General features: G+C 46.3%; 7 protein-coding genes and 1 non-coding gene across 8 annotated transcripts; 2 read left to right on the forward strand and 6 right to left on the reverse strand.

Annotated features, from left to right (window-relative positions):
* Nucleotides 1–763: 763 nt before the first annotated feature.
* On the reverse strand, nucleotides 764–2,365 carry YALI1_F20885g (uncharacterized protein; the record flags this gene model as incomplete). The annotated part of the gene is made up of 1 exon (XM_505459.3): nucleotides 764–2,365. One exon carries the CDS (start codon nucleotides 2,363–2,365, stop codon nucleotides 764–766), a length of 1,602 nt encoding a protein of 533 aa, XP_505459.3.
* Nucleotides 2,366–3,548: 1,183 nt separating this feature from the next.
* YALI1_F20897r lies at nucleotides 3,549–3,630 on the forward strand. The gene has a single exon. It is a non-coding gene; the product is annotated as a tRNA-Ser (tRNA).
* Nucleotides 3,631–4,340: 710 nt separating this feature from the next.
* YALI1_F20914g (uncharacterized protein) lies at nucleotides 4,341–5,558 on the reverse strand (the record flags this gene model as incomplete). Its single annotated transcript, XM_505460.3, has 2 exons — nucleotides 4,341–5,245; nucleotides 5,486–5,558. The coding sequence occupies 2 exons, from the start codon at nucleotides 5,556–5,558 to the stop codon at nucleotides 4,341–4,343; spliced, it is 978 nt and encodes a 325-aa protein (XP_505460.1).
* A 1,116-nt stretch (nucleotides 5,559–6,674) lies between these two features.
* On the reverse strand, nucleotides 6,675–7,067 carry YALI1_F20931g (uncharacterized protein; the record flags this gene model as incomplete). Its single annotated transcript, XM_068283411.1, has 2 exons — nucleotides 6,675–6,918; nucleotides 6,979–7,067. The coding sequence occupies 2 exons, from the start codon at nucleotides 7,065–7,067 to the stop codon at nucleotides 6,675–6,677; spliced, it is 333 nt and encodes a 110-aa protein (XP_068139512.1).
* Nucleotides 7,068–8,164: 1,097 nt separating this feature from the next.
* Nucleotides 8,165–9,271, forward strand: YALI1_F20943g (uncharacterized protein; the record flags this gene model as incomplete). The annotated part of the gene is made up of 1 exon (XM_505461.1): nucleotides 8,165–9,271. One exon carries the CDS (start codon nucleotides 8,165–8,167, stop codon nucleotides 9,269–9,271), a length of 1,107 nt encoding a protein of 368 aa, XP_505461.1.
* Nucleotides 9,272–9,666: 395 nt separating this feature from the next.
* YALI1_F20965g (uncharacterized protein) lies at nucleotides 9,667–10,908 on the reverse strand (the record flags this gene model as incomplete). Its single annotated transcript, XM_505462.4, has 2 exons — nucleotides 9,667–10,323; nucleotides 10,882–10,908. 2 exons carry the CDS (start codon nucleotides 10,906–10,908, stop codon nucleotides 9,667–9,669), a joined length of 684 nt encoding a protein of 227 aa, XP_505462.2.
* Nucleotides 10,909–11,872: 964 nt separating this feature from the next.
* On the reverse strand, nucleotides 11,873–15,182 carry YALI1_F21002g (uncharacterized protein; the record flags this gene model as incomplete). Its single annotated transcript, XM_505463.3, has 2 exons — nucleotides 11,873–14,022; nucleotides 14,177–15,182. The coding sequence occupies 2 exons, from the start codon at nucleotides 15,180–15,182 to the stop codon at nucleotides 11,873–11,875; spliced, it is 3,156 nt and encodes a 1,051-aa protein (XP_505463.3).
* A 4,072-nt stretch (nucleotides 15,183–19,254) lies between these two features.
* Nucleotides 19,255–19,455, reverse strand: YALI1_F21056g (uncharacterized protein; the record flags this gene model as incomplete). Its single annotated transcript, XM_068283412.1, has 1 exon — nucleotides 19,255–19,455. One exon carries the CDS (start codon nucleotides 19,453–19,455, stop codon nucleotides 19,255–19,257), a length of 201 nt encoding a protein of 66 aa, XP_068139513.1.
* Nucleotides 19,456–23,792: the final 4,337 nt, after the last annotated feature.

Genomic DNA, 23,792 nt, shown 5'->3' on the forward strand with positions numbered 1-23,792 from the left:
ATTAGAATAAAAATAAAAAAAAGCTAATGAATTATTAGAATTGAGAAATGAATAAAATAAAGAGAACAAAAGAAGAAGGTTTCCTTAAAAGAATAACAATAATGATAATAAGAATCATTAGAAAAAAAAGAATTATTAGAATGAGGAAAAAAAGGAAAGAGCTGAAGCGCATTTCCCTAGAATACCAAAAAAAAAATAATAAAAAAAATACGAGAAAAGGTACAGTAAGTTAGTTGATGTATCAGGATTCCCAAATAGCATGTTTTGATTTGTTTTGCTTATAATCTTTAGATATCATGATGACAGGAAAAATGATAGCGACCCAGTATGAAGGAGGCTTCTGCTTGGTAGTGCAACTGGGGCAGGTTTGTAGTTTCCCATTTCGGACACTAAATTTTATGACCTCAAGAGCGGTATAAGGAGCACCTTGATACTGTCGATAGATGATCCTGTCCGTTCAGCAGCCCATTCCAACCTGGTTTTGAGTACTGTACCGTACACCTACTCTAGTAAATATCACGTGCCTTAATACACGTGATATCTCACATGGTATATTACTAATACAGTACTTGTACCCCAGATATGATTACGCCATCGAAACAGACAAGTTTTATTTTGCCTCATCTCATTTAACCCAAACTGGAAAACAAAGGAAAGCTACATTGTAGTCAAGCGATGCCAGTACAGTCCTGGTTCCAGTGAAATGGCTGATATACTTTCAACGCAAATATTTAATGCAATAAATTATTACTATTATGAACAGTTATTGTTTATCTGGCTTTACCTTCCTTGCGTTGCGGTGGGGCAACTTGTCGGTCTTGGTGGCAGACACCCCATGAACGTCCCGCATGTGTCTGATATATCCGTCCTGGCGCTGCAGCTTGCGGAAGCAGATTTCGCACTGGATGGGCTGGCTTTCGTGCAGATGCTTAATGTGACGCTTCTGCTCCGTGAGAGACACAAAGCCGACCACGCCCCAGGCACACTCTGGATGTGGACACTTGAGTCTGTGGCTGAGGTCTTGGTGTTCCTGGTCCAAGTGTTTGGCGAGGTCAGCAAGATTGTTGAACTTCTCCAAGTGCTTGAATTTGCCGCATTCCGAACACGAAAGCTTTCCACGTTTCTTCTTCTGTGCCTCCTCCCACAACCCTCGGTTCTTGAGTTCTGCCACACAGCTATGAGAAGGCAAGTGGGAATGCGGCGAAGCGGACAAGAAAGAGTATTGAGCAGAAGAAGAAGGAGCGGACGAAAGAGACCGGTTCGTGGGTGTGAGTTTGGTGGGTGCGAGTTTGGTGGATTCATGATTTGTAGGAGACTGGTGGGTAGATTGGGGCTGCACGGTGTCCCTCTTTGTAGTTCTGTGATGGTAAATGACGTCGGGGCGACCGCCTCGTGTATCTCTCGTGTAAATAGCTTCAGGAGAAGACTGAATAGACCCAGGACTGTAGGTGGAATCACTGCCGTTGCTGCCGCCGTAATCGCTGGATGCATAACCGTTTCCATCTGTATCGGAGAAGCCTTCGATCCGGGGCACAAGATCGCCCAGAACAGACGTCAGAGACGGCAGAGTAGGAGAAGGAGTCGGGGAAGGGGTAGAAGAATAAATTCCATCTGAAACAGAGGCATTTCTGTAATATTGATAAGAGTCTTCTCTGTTGATGGGGGGTAGTGAAATGTTGGGGTACGACCGGGCGTACATTTCTCGCACGCGATTGACGGAACACATGTACTCTTCGACGTCATTTTCGGTCTCCTCCTCCGAATTGGCTTCCACCTCTTCACTTTTTTGGTCGATAGTTGTGTCTGGAGTGGGGAGGATCAGAGATGTGGTCCTGGTCATGTTGGGGGATATGCTGCGATGTAGGGTATCCATGTTTTGGGGGCTGATACTGTTGCTGACAATGTTGTTGACACCGTATCGACCGTGGCTAGTGCTGTCGTTTGGTTCGTGACTGTTGCTGGAAGTCATGTGGCGATCATTGGCAATATTATTTCCGGCTTTGCCAGACCCTTTATAACTGCCACACGGGCCTGTGTTCTGGGAGATTTGACCTGAAGCAGCCCCAACCCCTTGTGTGCTAGTTTTAGTGGTCGCAGCAGCCTCTGTGGACCGATTCAGGCGCAACATGGCCACGTTGGGGTTGGTCACATGGTCGGGGGAGTAAGAGAGGTCGAAGAAACGGCCCTCCTCTAGACCGGTCCATGCAATGGCGGTTTTGGGGGTCCATGGGTAGGAGGTGAGGACGGAAGTTAACGGCGAGAAACACGAAAAGTCACCAATGGGCGACCGAATGACGTTGATCTGCAAGTGGGAATTGAACATTTCGCGTTGTAAATTGTTGATAAAAGGGCTAGACCGGGTCATTTAATACTATTTTTCCAGCCCCAACTCCAGATGCGTATTCCAAAGAGTCTGGATGTGGAGATATTGAGTTTCGTATTTAGGTTTTGAGTATGCATAACGTTTGTATTTAAGGTTTTACTTCTAAAGTGATGCAGAATGATAGGTAGAAATAACGGGTCATTGTGACTTGTTCAAAGACATTTTTGGATCGCGTGAAATAAAAGTTGTTTCACCGGTATTTACAATAGCAGGGCCTCTATTATTTCTCTGACTGCACTCTTACTTGGCTGTTTAGGTCGTGATTCCTCTCTGCCACACCAAACCCAAAACTGACGATGACTTGCTGACAAAACTGGTGCTTCAACCATGCATTGGTCCTCCATATCGTAGCGCCCAGTTGAGAACCAAGGTCAGATTTGCCCCATTCGACTGCGTTCTAAGGCATTTGTGAAACACTTCAGGGGTTTGTGGGGTTCGTGAGGTTGGTGTGGCCTGCTACTAGGTCTTGGGTATCATTGGAAACCGGTAAGAGCAGTAATACAGTACGAGTATAGTACATACAGTACATGTACAGTACAGGTATCACAGCTCTGTACTGGAGGTTCATATTGGTCATCACTTGATATACACCCTATTAGATCAATTTTCTTGTGTCTAAACCCTGATAACTCGTTCTGGCTCCCGCTATCACTCTTGCTTTTCCATGGATATCTAGTTCACCTCCCGCTATCACTCTTGCTTTTCCATGGATAGTACGATCAGGTGCTGAGACAATAATTATCAAGACAAGACTAGTCTGACCACTCAATATACATCGAAATATGTAGAATCGTGTTTCAGGTCTTACGCCCAGAATCTTCAATTCTGGTGACACATTAAGACGATCAGACAATGCATGTTGTGTATTGTGTCATTCGACGCCCTAAGGGATACTAAATAACTACAAATTAGTGTGCATCTAGTAAGCATCAATGGATTCTTCGTTTTTGTTCCAATATTTTTATTTTTTATTTTTATTTTTTTATTTTTTTATTTTTTCATTCTAGGGAAATACATTATTTAATTTTTTCTAATTCTAATGATTCTTTACAGCTATACATCTACGTTATAGTAAGCCGGGATATTCTTTTATTTCAGTTTCTAAGATTAGTCATCGGAAGACACATGTCAGTGGCCTAAACAAAAAAAAATTTTGTCCTAAAATGGCATCCTGGCCGAGCGGTTAAGGCGAGAGATTAGAAATCTCTTGGGGTTTCCCCGCGTAGGTTCGAATCCTGCGGATGTCGCCATCTTTTTGCATTTTTGCCTCTCTATCAAATAGCTGTCGTGCCCGGTTATACAGTATGTACAGTAATGAGTGTTTCTGCATCTGTCTTGCTGAAGGCTGTACTTTAACAGTACATACAGTAGCTTCTATTTTACTATAGCTTGGAATACAGATCATAACACACCAAATGGAGACTCAGAATACCATTCAACGTTCTGGACGCGGTTCGGAACCCCGAACCGAGACGAAACCACCTCTGAGGCCTCCCTAACTAGCAACCGGTCCGCGATACACGAGCGCATGGCTGTAAATGGATGTTCCGAACCGCCCATGCAGGTATGTGGATCTTGTACTACAAGTAGTGCATCTTGTGCCTGTATTATGTACAAGTACTTGTACAATGGCGATACACAACAGGACCGCCTGAGAATGTCACAAGGACAAAAGAATGAGCAAGAACCACTGTGATTCGGGCCGAGCACACAGAAATCTCGGTGCCCAAACATTTGAGAGACGTGCATTCGTCATTCCGAGACAACATTACAGCTGATCAATTGACTTCATATACGACAAACCTCAAGTTTATTTTATATCTCTCACAGCAATCAAGTCAAAAGCCGATTTCTACTATAGTACAGTATGTACAGTTCAAGTACAATTCACAATTCACAATTCAAATCAACAATCTATCTTGTTAGGATACATAAATAAAAGTAACCAAAGAGACGCCTAAGCGGAGAGCTTGGTCTCAATGAGCTTGGAAAGGGTGACGGCGTCAGCAGCGAACTTTCGGATACCGTCGGAGAGCTTCTCGGTGGCCATCTGGTCCTCGTTAAAGTCTCGTCGGAAGATGGGCTCCTCGTCGAGGTAGGCCTTCTTCTCAATGTCCAGAGACTTGGCCTTGTCGGCGAACAGCTTCTGGGGGACGGGGTCGGTGGAGTTGAGCAGCTCCTCAAGCAGACCGGGGGAGATGGTCAGGAAGTCACAGCCAGCAAGCTCCTTGATCTCACCGGTGTTTCGGAAAGAAGCACCCATGACAATGGTCTTGTAGTCGAACTTCTTGTAGTAGTCGAAAATGTTCTTGACGGAGATGACACCGGGGTCCTCGGCAGCGTCGTAGGTCTTGCCGGTGGCGGCCTTGTGCCAGTCGAGGATTCGGCCAACAAAGGGAGAGATGAGGGTGACCTTGGCCTCAGCACAGGCAACGGCCTGGACGAAGGAGAAGAGAAGAGTCAGGTTACAGTGGATACCGTGCTTGGACTCGAGCTCCTTGGCAGCCTGGATACCCTCATAGGTGGAGGCGATCTTGATGAGGATTCGGTCAGAAGAAATGCCCTTGGCCTTGTAGAGGTCAATGAGCTGCAGAGCCTTCTTGATGGTGGCGTCCTTGTCGAAAGAGAGTCGGGCGTCGACCTCGGTGGAGACTCGACCGGGGACAATCTTGAGAATCTCGGAGCCGAACTCGATGAGCAGCTGGTCCAGAGCAATGTTGACCTGCTCCTTGGGGTCGGAGGACTTGGTCTTGGCGAAAGAAACGGCCTCGTCAATGAGCTTGGCGTACTCGGGCTTCTTGGAAGCGGCCAGGATCAGAGAGGGGTTGGTGGTGGCGTCCTGGGGCTTGTACTTGGCGATGGCTGGGTTAGATTGTGTTCAGAGGCAAACTCGTACAACTGCAATGGAGGCACCGGTAGCAGCGGACAGAGCAATCCGAAAAAGAGAAAGGCATGCGTTACTGGGTAACACAGACCCAATTGAGTCAATTGCCACTTGCCCTGCCAGCCTATCAATGCTGTGCGCGCCACATTACCATGTCGTGACATGACCAACCATTGTAACATCTGTCAATTGCGTCCCCGTCAGGATCAAATACTCACACTCGAATTCACCAGTGTCGGTGACAACGGTGGTGCCGGCGGCCTTAAGCTGTTCAAGAGAGTTGGAAGACATTGTGTGTTTGTGTGTAATGTTGATACAGAAACAGAAATCAGAAGGAGGGTCCGAAGGGGGGGGCTATATATGCGTTATAATCGACAGCAAGGTTACTCTGTCGAACCGTATGGAACGCCCTTAGGGTTAGGGCATCTTCCCCCAACAAGGTTCTGCGTGCTCACCAAATGCACGTGCATGTATATCTTATTGCGCAATGAGATCATAGTGCTCAGGGAGTGTGAGGGTGTGAGAAGAGCGTGGAAAGGGCGGCAAAGGAGGCAGAAGGGCCCAATACGCAGAAAGAAAAAGACTCGATTTTTCCGGTATTTTTCCGACGTCTTCTTTGTCGCTTTCTAACCAATTGGAGTGTCTCAAACGTCACACCTTGCAGTGTTTTTCATTACTACATCTGCCCCAATCTGCTGCTGACTGGGTTGCCAGTCAGAAATCTTCATCATACGAAGCAAGCAAGTGTAAGTGTTGATTTAATTAACATGGATGCGACGCGGTTCCGGGATACAGATTACGAGTAAAAAGGAGGGTCAGAAGATAAATGCCTCGTTTCTCCCTCGGCGCGCTGCGCCTGTGTCTCTCTCAATTGACGTTGTATTTTACAGCACCTTAGCGACCTCGGCATGACTCCAGTGACTCATGCAGTTGGGACGTTCTGGACCCAATGTTGAGGTGTACTACTGGTAGTAGTAAATGTTTTTTTTTTCTTTCTTTTTTTTGTTTTAAAGAAAAAGAAAAAAGTCGTTCCAGAGCACGTCACCAACGTCAAAAGTGGAAACGGAGGACATACCAGGAGTATCCAATTCTCCATCTGTCAATGGCTCCTTTCAGAATCTCTCTACCTCGTCTGCGAGCCTGCCACTGCCAGGTACCCACTCTGCCGTCAGATGATGCATCCGTCATCCACCACCTGAACAGTCAAACACCCAGACCTACGCAACATGCTGACAAATGGTCCAAAAAGGAGGGGAAAAACACAAAGACACAAACGGAGCCACCTGCTTACACATCCATGGAACGTGACCTACTAGTTGTGACTTGAGACACCGTCCAGACCGTGTCTATTGGCCACAGTCCCAGCCACATGAGCATCTTGCCCTGCTTCGTCTCTCCATCGCCAAGTTAGACTTCGTTGAGGACAGCACATCCAGAAACGTGTAGGAGGGCCAACTTTTGCAATTGTCTCTCGAATGAGACGAAAGTAGTACCATCGGAATCGCCTCGTCGTGCTGTTGCTCGGGATGTATTCGGTTTTCTCCTATCACCAATATCCGGCTCACTACACTGCCGTTGACAAAAAAGGAAAGGATCTACATCCTGCACCCGGCCAATCCTGACTAAACTCGAGCACCACGTTTGAGACGTACTACCAACGTTGTGACGTCAGGGGACCGGAGCGACGTGAATGGGCTCAGTACAACGAGACACTACACTTGAAAAACGTGTTCGTGGGTGTATTGTGACGTCATTGCGAAAGGAATAACGGTGGTTTTCAACTCGCAGCAAGAGGGACATGATCTATAGTCCCGTCCGACGACACGCGGCGGTTTCGAATTCCACCGATTAGACTGATTTTATCGATAACATAATCCTTCGCTCGCTATTTTTAAGCGAGTTGAATGTCTCTCAGTAGGTTATAAACACACGCATTCATCGAGAAATATGATGAGAGTGGTCTTGTGCGGGAAGAAACAAGTCCCGGATGATGACAAGGCGGTTAGCCGATCATTCTGACATCCAACGGTACCTGCTTTGGTCTCGTCTCCACCCCGATAAAAGAAGCTGAAAAAAGAAGTGGGCTCAGTTATCTATGCAACTCTATCCACTCACTGTTCAACGGCGTAAAAGCACGCGGCACGTTAATATACGAGTCTCATAGCAGCTTATTTGGTGACAATTGGGTCTCGGATGTCTCACTTTGCAGATATCACGTGATAGATCACCATCCCCCCTCCACCATACTCGCAATCTCTTACCATCAACATGCACTCCGGTATCTTCCGAGAAATCCGAGAAACCGGCCCGTGAAGCCAACCATGTTAGTTGTTGGTTTCACACACAACCTGTGACACACATGGCGTCCAACAGAAACCGTTGGACCGCTCATTTTAGTGCAAAACACCAATTTCCCGCTACTCCGTTGAGTAGCCCGATTTCGCATATTTTTCCCGATATAAGGTTTAAAGCCGCATTTCGACAATGGCTTCTAGGAGAGCAAATATTGGTGTTAGGAACGAAAGGGAGTTGATAGTTGTATTTTCTGGGAATCTGGGTATCTAAAAATATATAATGTCACCTCCCAACTCCTGGACAACACCTGGATAACACGTCTTAACGTGAATGTGTACCGAGCCAAAAATAAACTTCCATTTCACAAGAGTCATAGATTTTTTGATGTCCTCTGCAATAGTGAATATCGAGTCCATCAGAAAGCTATCAATCGGAATAGAATGGTTAGACAAGTAGTTATCTTCATATAGTGTCTAGATGTGGCTACATCTACTTGCGATGCTTCTATATCCAGCCCAACATCCAAATAAAGTTTCGGGACGTGCTCGGCAAATTTCACATTTACTTCTGACCATCTTCAACTCGACTGGAGAGCCACGAAAATGTCGCTGAAAATGCCCCAGGGCCAGCTGGCCGCGCCGCCCACGCTGTACAACTTCCCCGATACCTTTGCTTTTCTCAATAAGCTGAAGAAGAACGACACCATCCACAAGTACCGGACCTCCGTGGGTGCGACTATCGCTTCTCTCATTTCCACGACATCGACTTTCCCGCTCGACTCCATTAAAACCCGGCAGCAAACATACAACTACCGAGGTACGTTGCATGTCATTTACGACACGTATCGCCATGAGGGTATCAAGGGATTCTACCGAGGTATCTGGGCTCCTCTGATTTCCACCAGTGTGGTGCGAACCATTGGTGCTTCTGTATACGCTGCTACGGTGCCCTTTTCGCGGGACTTCTGGTCGGTGCACTTTCAACTGCCGCCGGTTTTGCACGACCCTGAGCACGTCATGGTCGGTGACCACCTGGACCATTTCCTGCTGCAGTCTTTCAAGATGACACTGCTGTACCTGGTACCTGGAGCCATTGCTGGAGCCAGTAGCACTTTGATTAGTGCCCCGTTCGAGTTCACCAAGCTCAGCTCACAGATTGAGGGACTGGTTGCCCGACAGCTGCAAGCCGCGGCCGAAAACAAGGGAGGCCACATCAACCAGCTGGACGGGTTCAAGCCCCATTCGGTCATGGAAACCGGAAAGGAGATTCTGCAACGTGCCGGAGTGCGAGGACTCTACTCTGGATACAAGTACCATCTTCTGCGAGACTCCATTTCCACAGGCTTCTACTTCACCACCTACGAGATTGCCAAGATTGTGGTGGCCCAAAAGATGTTTGGAAAGCAGTCGGAAACCATGCAGAACGTCGCCGTTGCCTTTGCCGGAGCCTGCGCCGGTATCGTGTCTTGGACTATTATCTTCCCCCTCGATACTCTCAAGTCTGTCTACCAGAAAAATGTTGTGGCTGCTGCCATGGCCCACAAGTACGGAGTGAAGTTGGACCTGAACAAGGACGCGGTCAAGATCAACAGAATTCGAGACCTGTTCCAGCGACGGCTCTACAAGGGTCTCGGAATCTCGTGCATCCGAACCGCCATTAACGGAGCCATTTTCTTCTCTGTTCTGGAGTACATCCGAAAGAGACTCTAAGAGAAAGAGAGACAACACCAGTTCATCACACTGGTAACTGACGAACAAGAGACGTTAGTAGGAGTCTCAGCAATAGCTGAGACATGTAATTAGAATTATTAGAGATGATATATATATTTATACTGAATGAATTATGAGAGAATTGACGTTATGGAGGAGGTGGAAATAGGTGAGAGACAGCATAGCACATGTATATGCGATGTGAGGAAATGAAAGAACCTGACAGTAACAGACCCCGGACTACTCCAACTATCCAACTACACACACAGCCCATACTACAAATACTGTTAAACTATTGATGAACCTGAGACAACTGCTACCAGCCTTGGCTGCACCAAAACCAGTACGTTGTAACTGGCTGCTCTAAAACCATCCGATAAGCCTCGTCATTCCACTTAATCAAAAAACTTTCTGGTGGGGGAAGGTCCGAAAATGTCGGTTCTGATGGCAGGAAGCTTCTCAATAAACAGAAGCTTGAGTCGCTCCTCAAGGGTGTTGTCGACGGAAATCTTCTTGGTACCGTTGAACACAATGACTCCTCCAGAAGACTCGGCGGGGAGAACCTCGTCGTCAAGCTTAACCTCGACCTTGGAGCCAGTCTCCTTCTCGTAGGCCTTGGAAACAGCATCAAAAGTGCCCTTGGCGATATCCTGATCGGCCTTTCGGGCTCGGACGTAAATGACAGGCTCCAGGAGAGTGTAGGCTCCCTCGGTAATAAGACCCTGCAGGACAGTGGTGTACTTAGACTTGTCCTTGGAGGCGTCCTTGAGCTGCTTGCCCGCAGCCTCGTAGTACTGATCCAGAACCTCCTGTCGGGCGCCAAGGACTCGGAGACGAGCCTTGTTGTTGATGGTAGACTTGGTGATCTGCTGCGACAGAGACTCCTGCTTAGCCTTGACGGCGTACTGGGTGTCGATGTTGGAGCTCTCAGCTCGCACGATGTTGGCCTTTTCAATCTCGTACTCCTCGTTGGCCTTCAGCTCGATTTCCTTGGCCTTCTCCTCGGCTTCTTTTTGGATGAAGTCGACCATCTTCCGGAGCTCTCCGGCAACCTGGGTTAGTATGGTGCGGGCAGAACCAATCCGTGGCAATCATTCACGGGCGGGGGGCTTCCACATATGACGACTGACAGGCACAACAGAGGCCACAAACAGAGGCCACAATCAGAGGCCACAAACAGAAGACACAAACAGAGGCCACAAACAGAGGCCACAAACAGAGGCTACAAACAGAAGACACAAATAGATGTTTCCATAGACACCATATACTGCACAAGTCTGAAACACCCCAGACGTAGTAGGAGAACACAACAGTAGTTGGTAGACGAAGATGGCATATCACTGAGGTCACCCGAACAACTTTGGCATCTTTCCAACATGTGTCGTTGTCATGTGACAAAAATGTACACAAGACATGCGGCACATGAATTGTCACATGTCTAGTACGCCAGTCAATCAACCACCAAGTCAATCCTTTCAATTGCGTCATTTGAATACCAGAATCTGTGTCTCCTCCCCACGTCCGTGTTTGTGTCACTCGTGGGCAACATGTCCATCCCTGATTGTGTTGGCTGTCGGTTTGTCATGCCCTTCTCCTTCCACTCTACTCACCTGATCATCGTTCAAAGCATGCGACATTGTTGATATGTGTTTGGTGAATCCGACTGTGGGCTTGTGGTTGTGTTAGTATACAGCGAACGGAGCTGTGCGGTGCAAAGTGCGTGTGTTGGCTTGGTCGACGAACACTGGAGGTACGTTGCGTTATGCGCCCTTGTCGACGACATGATTCCAAAGTTAATTTGCTGAATAAGCACGAGAACTGTAACCGGGGTGACCGAGGAAGAGAGCAGAGAATGTTGATCGTGGATAAAAAATAGTGGACACGTGAGAAAAACATCCACGTTATAAATACCTGTTGAAATGCTTGGTCTTATTTTTCTTTTATTTTTTTAGTTCAATTATTGAGAAAAATACAACTGTCGCACGGTATCTGTACAGGTAATACTTGCAAAACCGGAAACAGGGAAAGTCATAAAACAGTACATCTAGACATAATCAATCGTTTTATCTGGTAGGTATTTGTCGATATATTGGCTAAAACAATGAATAGCAGGGCTTTGGTATTTTTCTAGTAGCTGCTTTGTCAGTTTTTTTTATTATTTAATTTTTGATTTGATTTTGATTTGATTTTGATTTGATTTTGATTTGATTTTGATTTGATTTGATTTTGATTTGATTATTGTTTAATTTCAAACTAATTTTGATCTAACTTTTATTTGCAAATAGTATCTTAATCCAATTGAACATAGCCATTAAAATGAGTAGAATCAACAGGAAAAGGACATCGTAATGTTTCAAAGACTCGAACAATCAGGTTTGTCTTCTTCTTGTTTCAACAAGCGCAGGACAGATGTCTATGAACTGGTTTGGTTCCCGACAAAACTGCGAATGAAACAAATCAAGAAATGGGCGGTTATAACAAAGTACATCAAAAAGATAAAAAATACATCTCACAGGCTGAATTATATTACACCGAAACTCGCTTTCATCAAGTCTACAACCGATGTACTCGATAAAACACGTTATAATCTATAAAAGACTCCTAGACAACGAGAGCGACAAAGGGGACCATGAAAAGGGCAATGGAGAACCTGGTTGAAGAAGCAGAGTTGGCCTGCTCGGGTGTATGTTGAGGAGCAGACTCAACAGGCTGCTGGGGAACCTCAGGGGTGGGCACAACAGATTCAATAGGTTTGACAGGCTCTGAAGGAAACTCAGGAACCTCAGGTCTAGAGGGAACCTCAGGAATGTTCTCCACAGGGACCTCAGGAACAGGTTCATTAGGGGTCTGGGGCTCCTTGGGCTCCTCGGGATCCTCGGTAGCAACAGGAACCTCTGGTTGCTCAGGAGTGGGCTGCACAGGGATCGCTGGAACCTCAGGGGTAGGCTTGGGCTGCTCAGGAGTGGGTTCGACAGGCTCGGCAGGGATCACAGGAACCTCAGGAATGGGTTTGGGCTCAGGAACTTCAGGAGTGGGCTTGGGCCCAGGAACCTCAGGAGTGGGCTTGGGCTCAGGAACCTCAGGAGTGGGTTTGGGCCCAGGAACCTCAGGAGTAGTGCAGTCTTCACAAACGGTAGTGGTAGTCACCACAGTCTTACACACTTCCTCCTCGCAAATAGTAACGGTCTCGGTCTTGATCACGGGAATGGTGATGATAGGGTAGACAGGGAAGAGAGGTCTGGTCAGTGTAGGCTTGCCAGGAACCTCGGGTACAGGACTGGACTTCTCAGGGATCTCGGATGTAGGAGTAGTTATCTGAGGGATCTCAGGTGTAGGTGTAGACTTCTGAGGCTGAGGGGTCTCTTCAGGGTCACAAGGAACAGTCAGAGTGATGGTCTTGGAAGAGATGGTGGTGATGACTGTGGTGGACGAGGGATTGGGAGGCACGTGGGTGGTGAGAGTGATAGGGATAGTGGTGCATTCTTCCTCACATACAGTCACAGTTGTAGTGTAAGTTGTAGGGCCATGAGGACAGTAATCTGTGGTCACTGTGGTGGTAGAAGGGTTTCCATCAGGATCAGTGGTGGTCAAAGTGGTCACACACACAGTGGAACTAGGTCCAGGAGTTGTGCTGAGCGTGGAAGGCTCCGAAATGGGATCGGAAGTCTGGGGGAGCTCAGTCTGCGGCACAGAGGTCATGGGAGTCACAGGCTTGGAAGTGCAAATGTCAGTGGTGATGGTGTAAGTGGAAGGCTCTCCTGAGGGAGGTGTGCTCACAATTGTAGTGACAGACTCGCAGGGGTCAGTAGAAGTGACTGTATCAGTGGTGATGGGCTCAGAGGTCGAAGGAGTCTCTGTCGTGAAAGTCTCTGAAGTGATTGGGATCGAAGTCTCAGGGACAGACGAAGAACAAGTATTTGTGGTGACAGTAGTGGTGATGGGAGGTCCAACGGGAGGAGTGGAGGTAATAACCGAGGTGGTCGCACAAGGGTCTGTTGTCTGAGGGGTAGAAGAGGGTGGAGTGGTTTGTTTCTCAGGAGTTGTGGTTGTCTCGGTGGTTGAGGGCTCAGTTGTCAGCTGCTCAGTGGTGGGCTCGGGAGTAGAAGAGGGCTCAGTAGAGGAAGGCTCTGTTGTCTCAGGAGAAGAGGGCTCAGTGGAGGATGGCTCTGTAGTCTCAGGAGTGGAAGAGGGCTCAGTAGAGGAAGGCTCTGTCGTCTCAGGAGAAGAAGAGGGATCAGTAGTTGGTTTCTCAGTGGTAGACTTAGGGGTGGTGGACTCATTTGTGGTGGTGACATCGAGGGTGGTGGAAGGCTCTGTTGTCTCAGGAATGGGAGAGGACTCAGTAGAGGAAGGCTCTGTAGTCACAGGAGAAGAAGAGAGATCAGTAGTTGGTTTCTCAGTGGTGGACTCAGGTTTGGTGGTGACATCGTCAGTGGTGGTGACATCGTCGGTGGTTGAAGGAGCTGTAGTTGACTCAGGAGTGGAAGAGGGCTCAGTAGAGGAAGGCTCAGTAGAGGAAGGCTCTGTAGTCACAGGAGTAGAAGAGGACTCAGTTGAGGAAGGCTCTGTAGTCTCAGGAGTGGAAGAAGGCTCAATGGTGGACTCAGGGGTGCTGGTGGGCTCCTCAGAGGTAGAGGGAATCGTGGACGACTCAGGAGTTGTTGTTGGATCTTCAGTGGTCGAAGGCTCTGTAGAAGAAGGAGTGATCTGCTCCTCGGGGGTAGTGATGGGTTCAGTAGAAGAGGGAATCGCTATGTTAGTTATGAGAAGAGGACGGTTTAGGTGATGCATCTCTTTGAATTGTAGTCCCATTTAGCAGTCAAATTGAAGTAAAAGGAACCACGGCGTTCAATGAGTTTGTAACACTGCTCGACACGTGTTTGTGTCGGAATTCGAAATACTTACACTCGGTTACAGAAGCAGATCCTCCGCCCTCGGGTGGGCAGGCGTCACAAATGTAGGCGGCAGCTCCGGCAGCAGTACCGGTTCTGTCCCCGGGGGTTGTCCATCGAGTATCTTCGTTGGGGTTAGCATGGTACCACAGTGTCCATTCAACTTCCAGATGGTAAACCTCAGCAATTTTCTCGATATGAGAAACAAAGGACATGTCTACGTTGTACTCGCCCTGTGGATGGTTTTTGGGGAGGTTGAAAAGTCGACCAGTGAATGAAGTAGGATCCGCCTTGGTAACAGAGGTGTAGTCACTGTTTTCATAGGGGTTGATGGGGGTCACACCAGAAGGATTTCCAAACTCATCAACGTCGTGAAGCAGCTCCAGCACCATGTTATCCTTGATATCCTTGACGCTCTTGAAGGCGGAGTTTCCATCAGGAATTGTAACTGTGAACTGAATTCGGTCCCAAGGGGTCTGGGGAAATCTGACAGTCCATGCAAACATGTCGTCCTTTCGCTGTCCAAATACATGGGCCTCGGAAACCTCTATGCTGGGATCGATGGTAATAGTATCAGAGAGAGTCTGCGAGCCAGACTCGACAGTAACAATGATGGTCTCAGCCGTCTCGCCAAGCTTGGACTTGTCGAACGGAGCCTCGAAAGAAATGTCTCCAGAAAGGTCAGTCTTTCCCTGAACTGAGTCAGTGTAGGTGGCAGTAAAAGTGTTTCCAGAATTCTTGATTTGCATGATGTCGTTTCCGTTCTGGTCCTTGACTGTGAAGTCATGGGACGGAACACTAGCCCGGTTGTCAACAGTAAAAGTGAAGTAGTCGCCAGACTGGATATCGTCAGCAGTAGGATTGAGCTCAAAGTCCAAGTCCCAGATCCACTGGGCAGAGAACTTGCCCTCCTTGGAGTTATCAGCCAGAGTGTGGACATCAAGAGAGGTCAGAGGCGATGCGACCTCCTTGGCAACCACTAAAAGTGCCTGCAGTGCCAACAGGTAGAATGGTTTCATGTCGTTGGAGTTGTAAAACGAAAGTGCTGAGTTGTACCGGACCACATCACCACAGAAACAGTTGTATTTATATATTGGGGCCCCCCTCAGTTGGAAATCCACAGCAATGAGGTTCCATGCCACAAACCACGCATGTATAATTTATTTTGAACAAGCGTATGAGGCATTGGACAACGGATGATCTTGTATTTGGGAGCCGCAGTCAGTGGGTGTATTGAGAAGTTAGTCAGCTGGTAAATGTCTTGAAAGTGCACAGAAAAAGTAGTTGAAGACAACAGGTTGCCTGCTCATAAATATCCATCGATATCCTTCTAGATACCCGCTACACTCGTATGGGCAAAGTTATACAGTATCCGATGAGTATCGTGTTATAGAGTTGGGCAATTGACTGGTTGGAAAAGCCAAGATGCAGAGTCAATTTTAGACACATTGATTTGCTCTTGACGAGAGAACAGTACATCATAGTCGCACTTGTAATAGTCTCACAACACTGAATCCGACATCATTAGTGAAATAGAAGCATCAGTTCAACTTGTTGACAATTGATTTCTCTCTAAATTGATGAGCAATTGTACAACTTGTCTCCATAACCTGCCTAAACCTGGTGGACATGCTCCCTCATATTTGAGTTCATATATGCAGGATGCAAAATTACTTATTTGAGACACAATAGAGCCACGATCCATTGTTATCCCGAGACGAAGAGACTCTCGGACATATTGGGGCCAAATTACGCGAAATTTGAACCCGTGATATGCCCCCCATTTTGGGTCTTTTCTGCTTCGTTTTCCGAATTCTCAAATCCTCCGTTATGCTCGACACGGTTCCTACGTGGTTTTGTTCAGCTACAGGAACATACCCTTTGGGGAGTCCTATAGAGATCGGATATGGCGTGTCAAAAACAGAACCTCATCATATTACAAGCTCTCTTCTCAGATAAAGAACCCTTCGGACAAATGAGACACCGTGTTTCATTCTGGCATCAAGCCGTCTTGTGGTTGAAACAAGAGCTTGCAGTGTCACCAGTCACCAATATTTTGAGATGACATGTTCTTAATAATTCCCTTCGTTGTTTGTATTGTTATTCGGCCCTTGTCCCTGTTAACCGTTAACCAGTCAGCTTGTGCACTGCAACCGCGCTGCAACTTCCTGTACCCACATGCACTCCGAAATATTTCCGTATCGAGAACCCATCCACATTCTGTTCATTTACTTCTCAGTGCGCCTCCTTGTCATATTGGTTCTATTGTTAGATCGTGGCATGGAGCGGCGGGGTAGAGTGAAATGTGACCAAACTGGATGATAGTGAAGCAATGAAACGGACAAGATCTGGCTATTAGATCATCAGCAGAAGTAAACGTGCGAGGCTGCTAGTATTTGAAGTATCTTTCGGAAATCCATGAAATTGTAAAAGGTCAAAATTGTTCAATTGCAATACAATATGCTGCACATGACGATTTCCATTCCAGCTAGGAACATGCTGTAGTGTACACTGTACTTGGATGATGCGAGATTTGTTCAGTATAATGTACATAAGTGCAGTACTTACTTTACTGTACGCAATGCGTGTGCACGTAGCTGTAAATAGCAACAGAGAGACACTCTCTAGAGAGGTACTGGTACAATTGAATATCATCATGGCTCTTGTGATGTACGCCCCCACTATTGGTGTTTTAACGGTACTGTGCTGGACTCATCAGGGATGCCATTGCTCTGTTCATATGGAGAGCCCAGTGGAAACTAAACAGGAGATGTAAAAAAATGAGTCCACACGCCCGAAGAAAAGAATGCCGAGGCACTGAATGCCGAAGAAAAAGAAAACAAAATTAAAGAACAGAGTTCTCAAGAATGAAGAAAAAAAGTTCCCAGAACCGGTGATCATCCAATTACTTGAAAAGAAGCGTTTAACCTAGATCATGTATGGAAGATATAGGCTACTTGTAGAGGTGTGCGACCACTGGGCAGTGCGGGTCCAAGCGACTGACAATGTACACTGTCTCAAAAATGGGGAGGTGGAATGTGTTACAAAATAATAAGCAATAAAAAGACTTCTTCAAAAGGTCGAGACAATCAGAGTAATCAATGGAAGGTCTCCCAGGAGAAGTATTGGAGTCAATTTTCTATTATCCAAGACTGCATCACCTCCTGTTGACTCTGGGCTGGGGCGCGAACAGCCACAGAGAGTCCACCACTTTGGAGGAAGTAAACCATCGAATGGGTTAGTTGCGATAAAAAAAGACTGTTGAGATTTATGGGACTGAGTACGGGTAATTGTACTCAATGAGCCATGGGCGACCATATTAACGACTCTAGAACACACACACAGAATCAAAGCAAGAAATATAACCCATGTGTGCAAAACACATAATAATTTCAACAACGGAAATTGTAGCATCTGTCCTAAACTCGTCAGTCATACAAGCAAACCAATACTGAAATTCAAGGGCCCCTTTTGAGACATTATTCTATGAGAATATATATGATGTAACTATATCTTATTGTCCTGTTTTTCTCAACTTCAGTGTCTGAGCTATGCTGACATAATTTCTCATTATAAGTACATGGTACGTCCAAAAGTACATACAGTACTTCATCCTCGTATGTTAAAATAATAAACTGTCATACTGACGTTTCATTCATCTCAGAGATGATCATTGTTGCAGCGAAAGAACTTGAAGTCTAGACTTGGCAGAGTCAAGCTGCCTCGAACGCTTCACGACAGAGACTAATGAAATGAGTTGTACTAGGACGAATGTTGAGCATATTCCATGACAAATAATGAATTTATTTCACAACAAAGTCTTTGAAATTTGGCCTTTCCCCTCACCCTTACTAAGTACAACTCGGTCCAGTGTAGAACATACAGTACATATTGTCCTTTTTCCTACTCGTACTCGTACTACTCCCTCCTTGGTATATGCAACATAGCAACATGTCCACTCACTTAACCGACGACGAGTTTGATCCAGTCGGGGCTTAATTAGAATCATTCTTTGGATAATTCCTCTATTTCCCCAATTTTCTCTTTTATTTATTTTTATTGAAGTTCTGTCACATTCAAACAGTTTGAAAGATGGAGTTGCTAAGGCAGATGAGAACAATACGGGTCATTAGATGGCAAGAAAACACCGCAATACCTGCAGAAATCTTGAGAACTTCTTGGTCATAAAAATAATTTATCAATCGATTCTATACACTCAATGAAATTGATATTTGTTTTCTCATATTGGTTACATTTGTTCTCGAATGCTCTAGATATGCAAAATCAAGGTTAAGGTTCTATTTTCCACCCGAATACGACAAAATGAACATCCACCAAAATCTGGTACGGACATGAACGGTTGATTGTTATTATGATATTTGCATTGGTTAAATATTGTGAATTATGCAATAGATATGGTTATTGATTTCTCCGTGTATATCACTTCCCTTTGCTGTACGCCCGTTCTTCGAGAATGTTCACTCGCTTTTGCTCATGCAGGGGTCGACACGAATTTCGCCGCTAATGCAACTCTGACATTACGAATGGAGACTCAATAAGGCTACCTCAACAGTATAAAAGGCCCCTTGATCGCCCTGTTTTTCCAGTATCAGAAGTCGATCAGTCTCTCAGCTTTTGCAGAGGATTTGATCACTTCGAGAGATGCAGACACCGCTGAGCGAAAGCTATGAATCAGTACTCGACTGGCGCGCGAGCGGATATTCACTTCACCCCTACCATGACACAACTTGAGTTCTCTTAACTGACGAGTTGGAGAGTCAGCACACCTCTCTTCATGCATCTACGGGATGGAGCTAGGACGAGCAAAGATTCGCTATCTACTCAGGAGCTCCTTCTCTCAGATGGTTCGCAACCACGGGTGAAACTCCCAGCATGAACAACATTTTGGGGTCTGCTCTACTGGTTCTGTCGCAAGACAGTATTCCAGAAGTTGCTGAACGGATGCTGCAAAGCCTCTGCTACGACGCAACTGGTGAGACTGATTAAAAACGCATGAGCGAGTAACTAAAACGTGAAGCTGAGCACAAACTACGAAGCTACCGAGTGAAAGGAAACCCCTCAGTACATGCACTAAGAGGACGCAGGGTGATGACGAGTTGGAGACTTAGCAAGCCCCTCATGAATCCTGTCTCCGTGGATATGAAGCGGTGACGGACACGGAAACGTCCATGAGCTCTCCGAAAGTATGGGTAGCTCCCTTGGGTGCAACTCCCTGTATGGATAATACCTCCTGAATGCTTTGGAGGGATGGACTGTCGTTTGAACAGTCATATGTCTCCTCCATCTGCTGTTGACTTGGTATCAGCAACACCAAGGAATTCACGGTAAAGAGAACCGCTGACACACGATCCGAACCTGAACCAGCTTTTTTCCGCCTGAGCCATAAGCGTCTGCAAAGACCGCCACCGAGCAAAGTGTTGTTTGTGCCCAACCTGCCCCAGACCGCCAGAGCAAAGAGCCAGTCCGAGCCGCAATGAGCCAGAACTGGAGCCGCCGACCGACAAATGCCAACAACAAAACACTAAGAGAATGCTGAAAAGCCGCCTGGAGTTGCACGATGGTGAAATTCCACCAGCCCCCAGAGAAGGAGACGTTGTAGCGACTGAGACACGTTAAGTTATGCCAGCACAAGAGTGACACTGTGAAACGATGACGGCAGCGCGAAGGTGGAACTGTGAACTGTGAGAGCAGAATGCCAGCACCTTGAGAGCATGGGCCAGAGCCAATCAGTAAGAGCCAGAGCCATGACGATAAGCCAGTGAGTGTCAATGAGCTAATAAGAGCTAGGTGTTATGCCAATGAGAGCCTGAGCTGAATCGAGCCAGAGCCAATAAGAGCAGAGAGATCCAAAGCCAACGAGCCAGATCTAAAGAGTCAGAGCTCCACAGAGGAGCCATACTAAAGGCAGTCGGAAGTTGATCTTCTTGATCCAAGAAAGGATGTAGGCAGTCGAACCTCGACACGAGGATGTAGACGAGACCGAACCTTTTAGTCTATAGAAAAGAGGATGTAAGCAGTGAGCTGAACCTCTGGGATTAATATATTATGGCCCATGAAAGCCCACCCAAATCATCGCCTGTTATAGTGTTTCTGTAAAAGTAGTTGTGCTGAATTGTAGATAAGTGTCATGGAATGCAATGCAAGTAGCTTCACTTCTTAGGTATACGAAAGAGTATATAAACTTTTCAATATCAACAATGAAAATTTCCCGATCCGGTAATATATTACTGATCTTAAGGGAAAAAACTAGGAAAATTCAACTTTTATAGTCCATAATTATCTTATATTGCTATATAATTCCCTAATATATATACTGTACGACTATTTTCAAAGTACCAAACAGTCCCCACTGCTGGTACTTTGAAAATAGTCCAAGTTTATGACTAGTGGCTACCGACACCAACAGCCCCCACTGTTGATGTTTCGACGCTAGTCATGGGTTTGGTCTCATCAGGGCAGCCAGTCCCCCGTTGTGCTTGACGCGCAAATAAAAAAAAGTAGTGGAAAATCCACTGAGCCCTAATCCGACACCCCACCACACAACTGACATTGTGTTTTGTACACTGAAAAAGAGCCGTCACCGAAAAAGAGCCGTCACCGCAAATAAAGCCAAAACCGCAAATAGAGCCAACACCCGAAAGAAAAAAAGAGCACTGGGGGGCACCCGAGACCTACTTGCATCACTGGAAAGAAGCGTAAGACCTTGACCACGTGAGGTTGGGGGGCGTGGTCGAAGGGTAACAAAAGTGGCATCTCTGCGAGATTCCGGTTTCTGGAGGTCTGGCAGAATCCACCGCCTCGAGCAATCTTCTGTAAAGGAAATTGAGACACTAGAGGGATGGGGATTCCCCTTCCCAATCGAGTCTCACGACGTTTCTTCCTATTCAAAACTGCCAGAAGAAGCTGAGACGACCTTGATCCGTGGTAGACTCCAAGGAACTGAAACGAGGCTGCTCTATAGGGCCTTGGGAGGAACTTTCCACCACCCCAACGCTGCATCACCTCCTTTCCGGCCCTGGCTCTGTAACCTCCTTACAGAGTGGGTCCTCCACCGGCACTATGTGCCAAATGGAGGGGAACCAAAGCTACCTCCCGCTGTGTTAGTATCGCTCTAGAGTTTTCAAAGGCTTACGTGGAATTAGCACATGTCTCTTTGACAGCTCACTTGAAGTGACACAGACACAAAGAGCTAGAGATCGTGAAAACTCACCCAAAAGCCAACCTGAAATGAATGAAGAGGATTGAGTCGATGTCCGTTGAATTAGTCGTAGAAGATGTGTCATAATAATGTCGTAGAAGTGTCGTGAATGAGGTAGTAGTTGATGTCGTAGAGTGAGGAGAAATGAGGAAGAAAAATAGAAGGCCACAAACATCTTCAGAATAAGGTAAGGTGGAGATGTTACACAGACGTGGTATAATGTTGTGGCTCTTCACCTTAATTGTATGTTTTGTTAGTCGTTTTACCGTAATAGGAAAAAATATAAAATATACACGATGTATATTCCCAGGATATAATCCCTTATTCTATATATATTTTTAATTGTATTGAATAGATGTCACAGTCACAACTATCAATATATTAAGGTTGAGATAATGCAATGGAGTGCATATAGTCGAAACTTTGTTAATTGGGCGATGAGCTATTGATGATTGAATTAGATTCCTCATGATTGGACAATAATACTTGCTGTATCTATAATGGCATTATCGAGAGCTTAGTCAAATAAATCATCAAATTGCAGTAATTTTTGAGGGATTGAGGGAATTGTTCTCTTTAAATACGCGACCTGGTCTGCAGGAGCATGTGGTCAAAATTTTAGATGCAGACTTATCATTGTGAAAACTAAAAATCAAGGAAACAATGAGATTCTTGTACTTGTAATTCTACCAAAGCTCATAGTATCTAGTACTTGTACTAGTTTTCTACCACAGGTACACAAAAAACATCTGCAGGTCAGATCAGTTCTTACACGGATATCAATCAACTTTCTTAGGTACAGTACAGTACTGTATTTGAAATCCACCTCGTTATGACCAATAAGTGATCCCGGCCCCCAGAAAGGTCGACTGAGATGGTACATGACGAGATCGAAGTTCGACGCCATCCAGAGGGCTTTAATCTGCTGCAGGAGCTCCCAGATATTGGCCATAGCAGAGCTTTCTTCCTGGCACTGATCGATGTGTTAAAATTGGCACCAGCTACAGATATACGAGTTGTCATAATATGACTATCGGTGGTTTCGAGGTCTCTCTGTCTTGGAAAAAACTATTCAGGCTGGTTATAGGGTCTGGGAGTAAATACTGTTGTATCTTGTTCCCCAGTATCGGACAGGAGAAAAAGGTGTAGGGTGGCGTTAGGATCCGGTAGTATCTGAGTGTACCCATTATTTGATGCCAACACCAGCTCTCTTTGCCGTTGTTCCATAAATGACCCCTACCTATTTCCATCCCGCAGGTATGACTCAAGTCAATAAGCCTTTCGAAGAGTCAATACGTCTTAGATGTGGATCGTAGATGATTTACATTAGGTCTAAAACACAGCTGCTTCGCATTGTGACCATTACAACATCTGATACTTGGAAAACAAAATACAGTAGCATTTACACAATACAAAGCAACGATTTGGGTTATTAAACATACAGCTCTTGTGCTTCAAGACAATTAATACATTAATTATATATCCCACCCACACAACCCCAACATCCCCTTAGAATGCCTTATCCAGTATTCCCTCCGCCGCCTCTGGAAGATGAGATTGAGAAGACCACAACCCGAAGACTCGAGCACTTTCTCCCTCGCACCCAGAGGTGATTGAGAACGAGGGTTCCAGTGCTTTTCCCCTCACACACGGATGTGATTGAGAAGGACACGCAACCCGAAGGTTCAAGTGCTTTCTCCCCCACACACGGATGTGATTAGAAGGCGAAACATCCCGAAGGTTTCAGGATTTCTCCGTCACACACTCTAAGCAGCCACAATCCACGGGCCGATGGCCCCTTCCCACCACCCCTTCATCTTCCCACTGCTTCATCACTTCCACTCCCCTCATCTTCCCCATCCAACCACCCCCTTCCAAACTCCCCTCATCTACCATCCACCACCCAACCACACCTTCATCTCCCCACAACCTCCTGTCTTTCAAAACAAGCCCCCAAATCCAACTCCGACCTTCCCAACACCAAGAGCACCATCTTTCCTATGCTCCAACATCACCAGTTGCCAAAAATTATCATCGATAAAAAAGTAAAAAAGTAAATCTCACCGAGCCGGTTTCCGCCGAGAACGTGAGTGACGCATTAGTCTGGTTTCGTTCTCTATGCAATCAGACTCCCCTCTTGCGGACGCGAAAGGTGGATTGCAAGTTTGGTTTGAAAAACTGACTGGGTTGTAGCGTCGTTATTCTAAAAGACGAAAATCCGTCAGTAGACACGGGTTTTCCGGGGCACTCCCCCTATGAGAACTCTGTCCCTGAGTTCATAGCAACATGCTTGGAAACCTGGGCATGGTTAACGCTACACCCTCCCTGTAAACAAAGTAAATTCCTCCCTGGGATTGAGATGCCCCCCTGGAGACTATGGCCTGTCGCCTATCCGACACCCTCGGAAGAC

Source organism: Yarrowia lipolytica, chromosome 1F (genome assembly GCF_001761485.1).
Source record: "Yarrowia lipolytica chromosome 1F, complete sequence".
NCBI lineage: Eukaryota > Fungi > Ascomycota > Dipodascomycetes > Dipodascales > Yarrowia > Yarrowia lipolytica.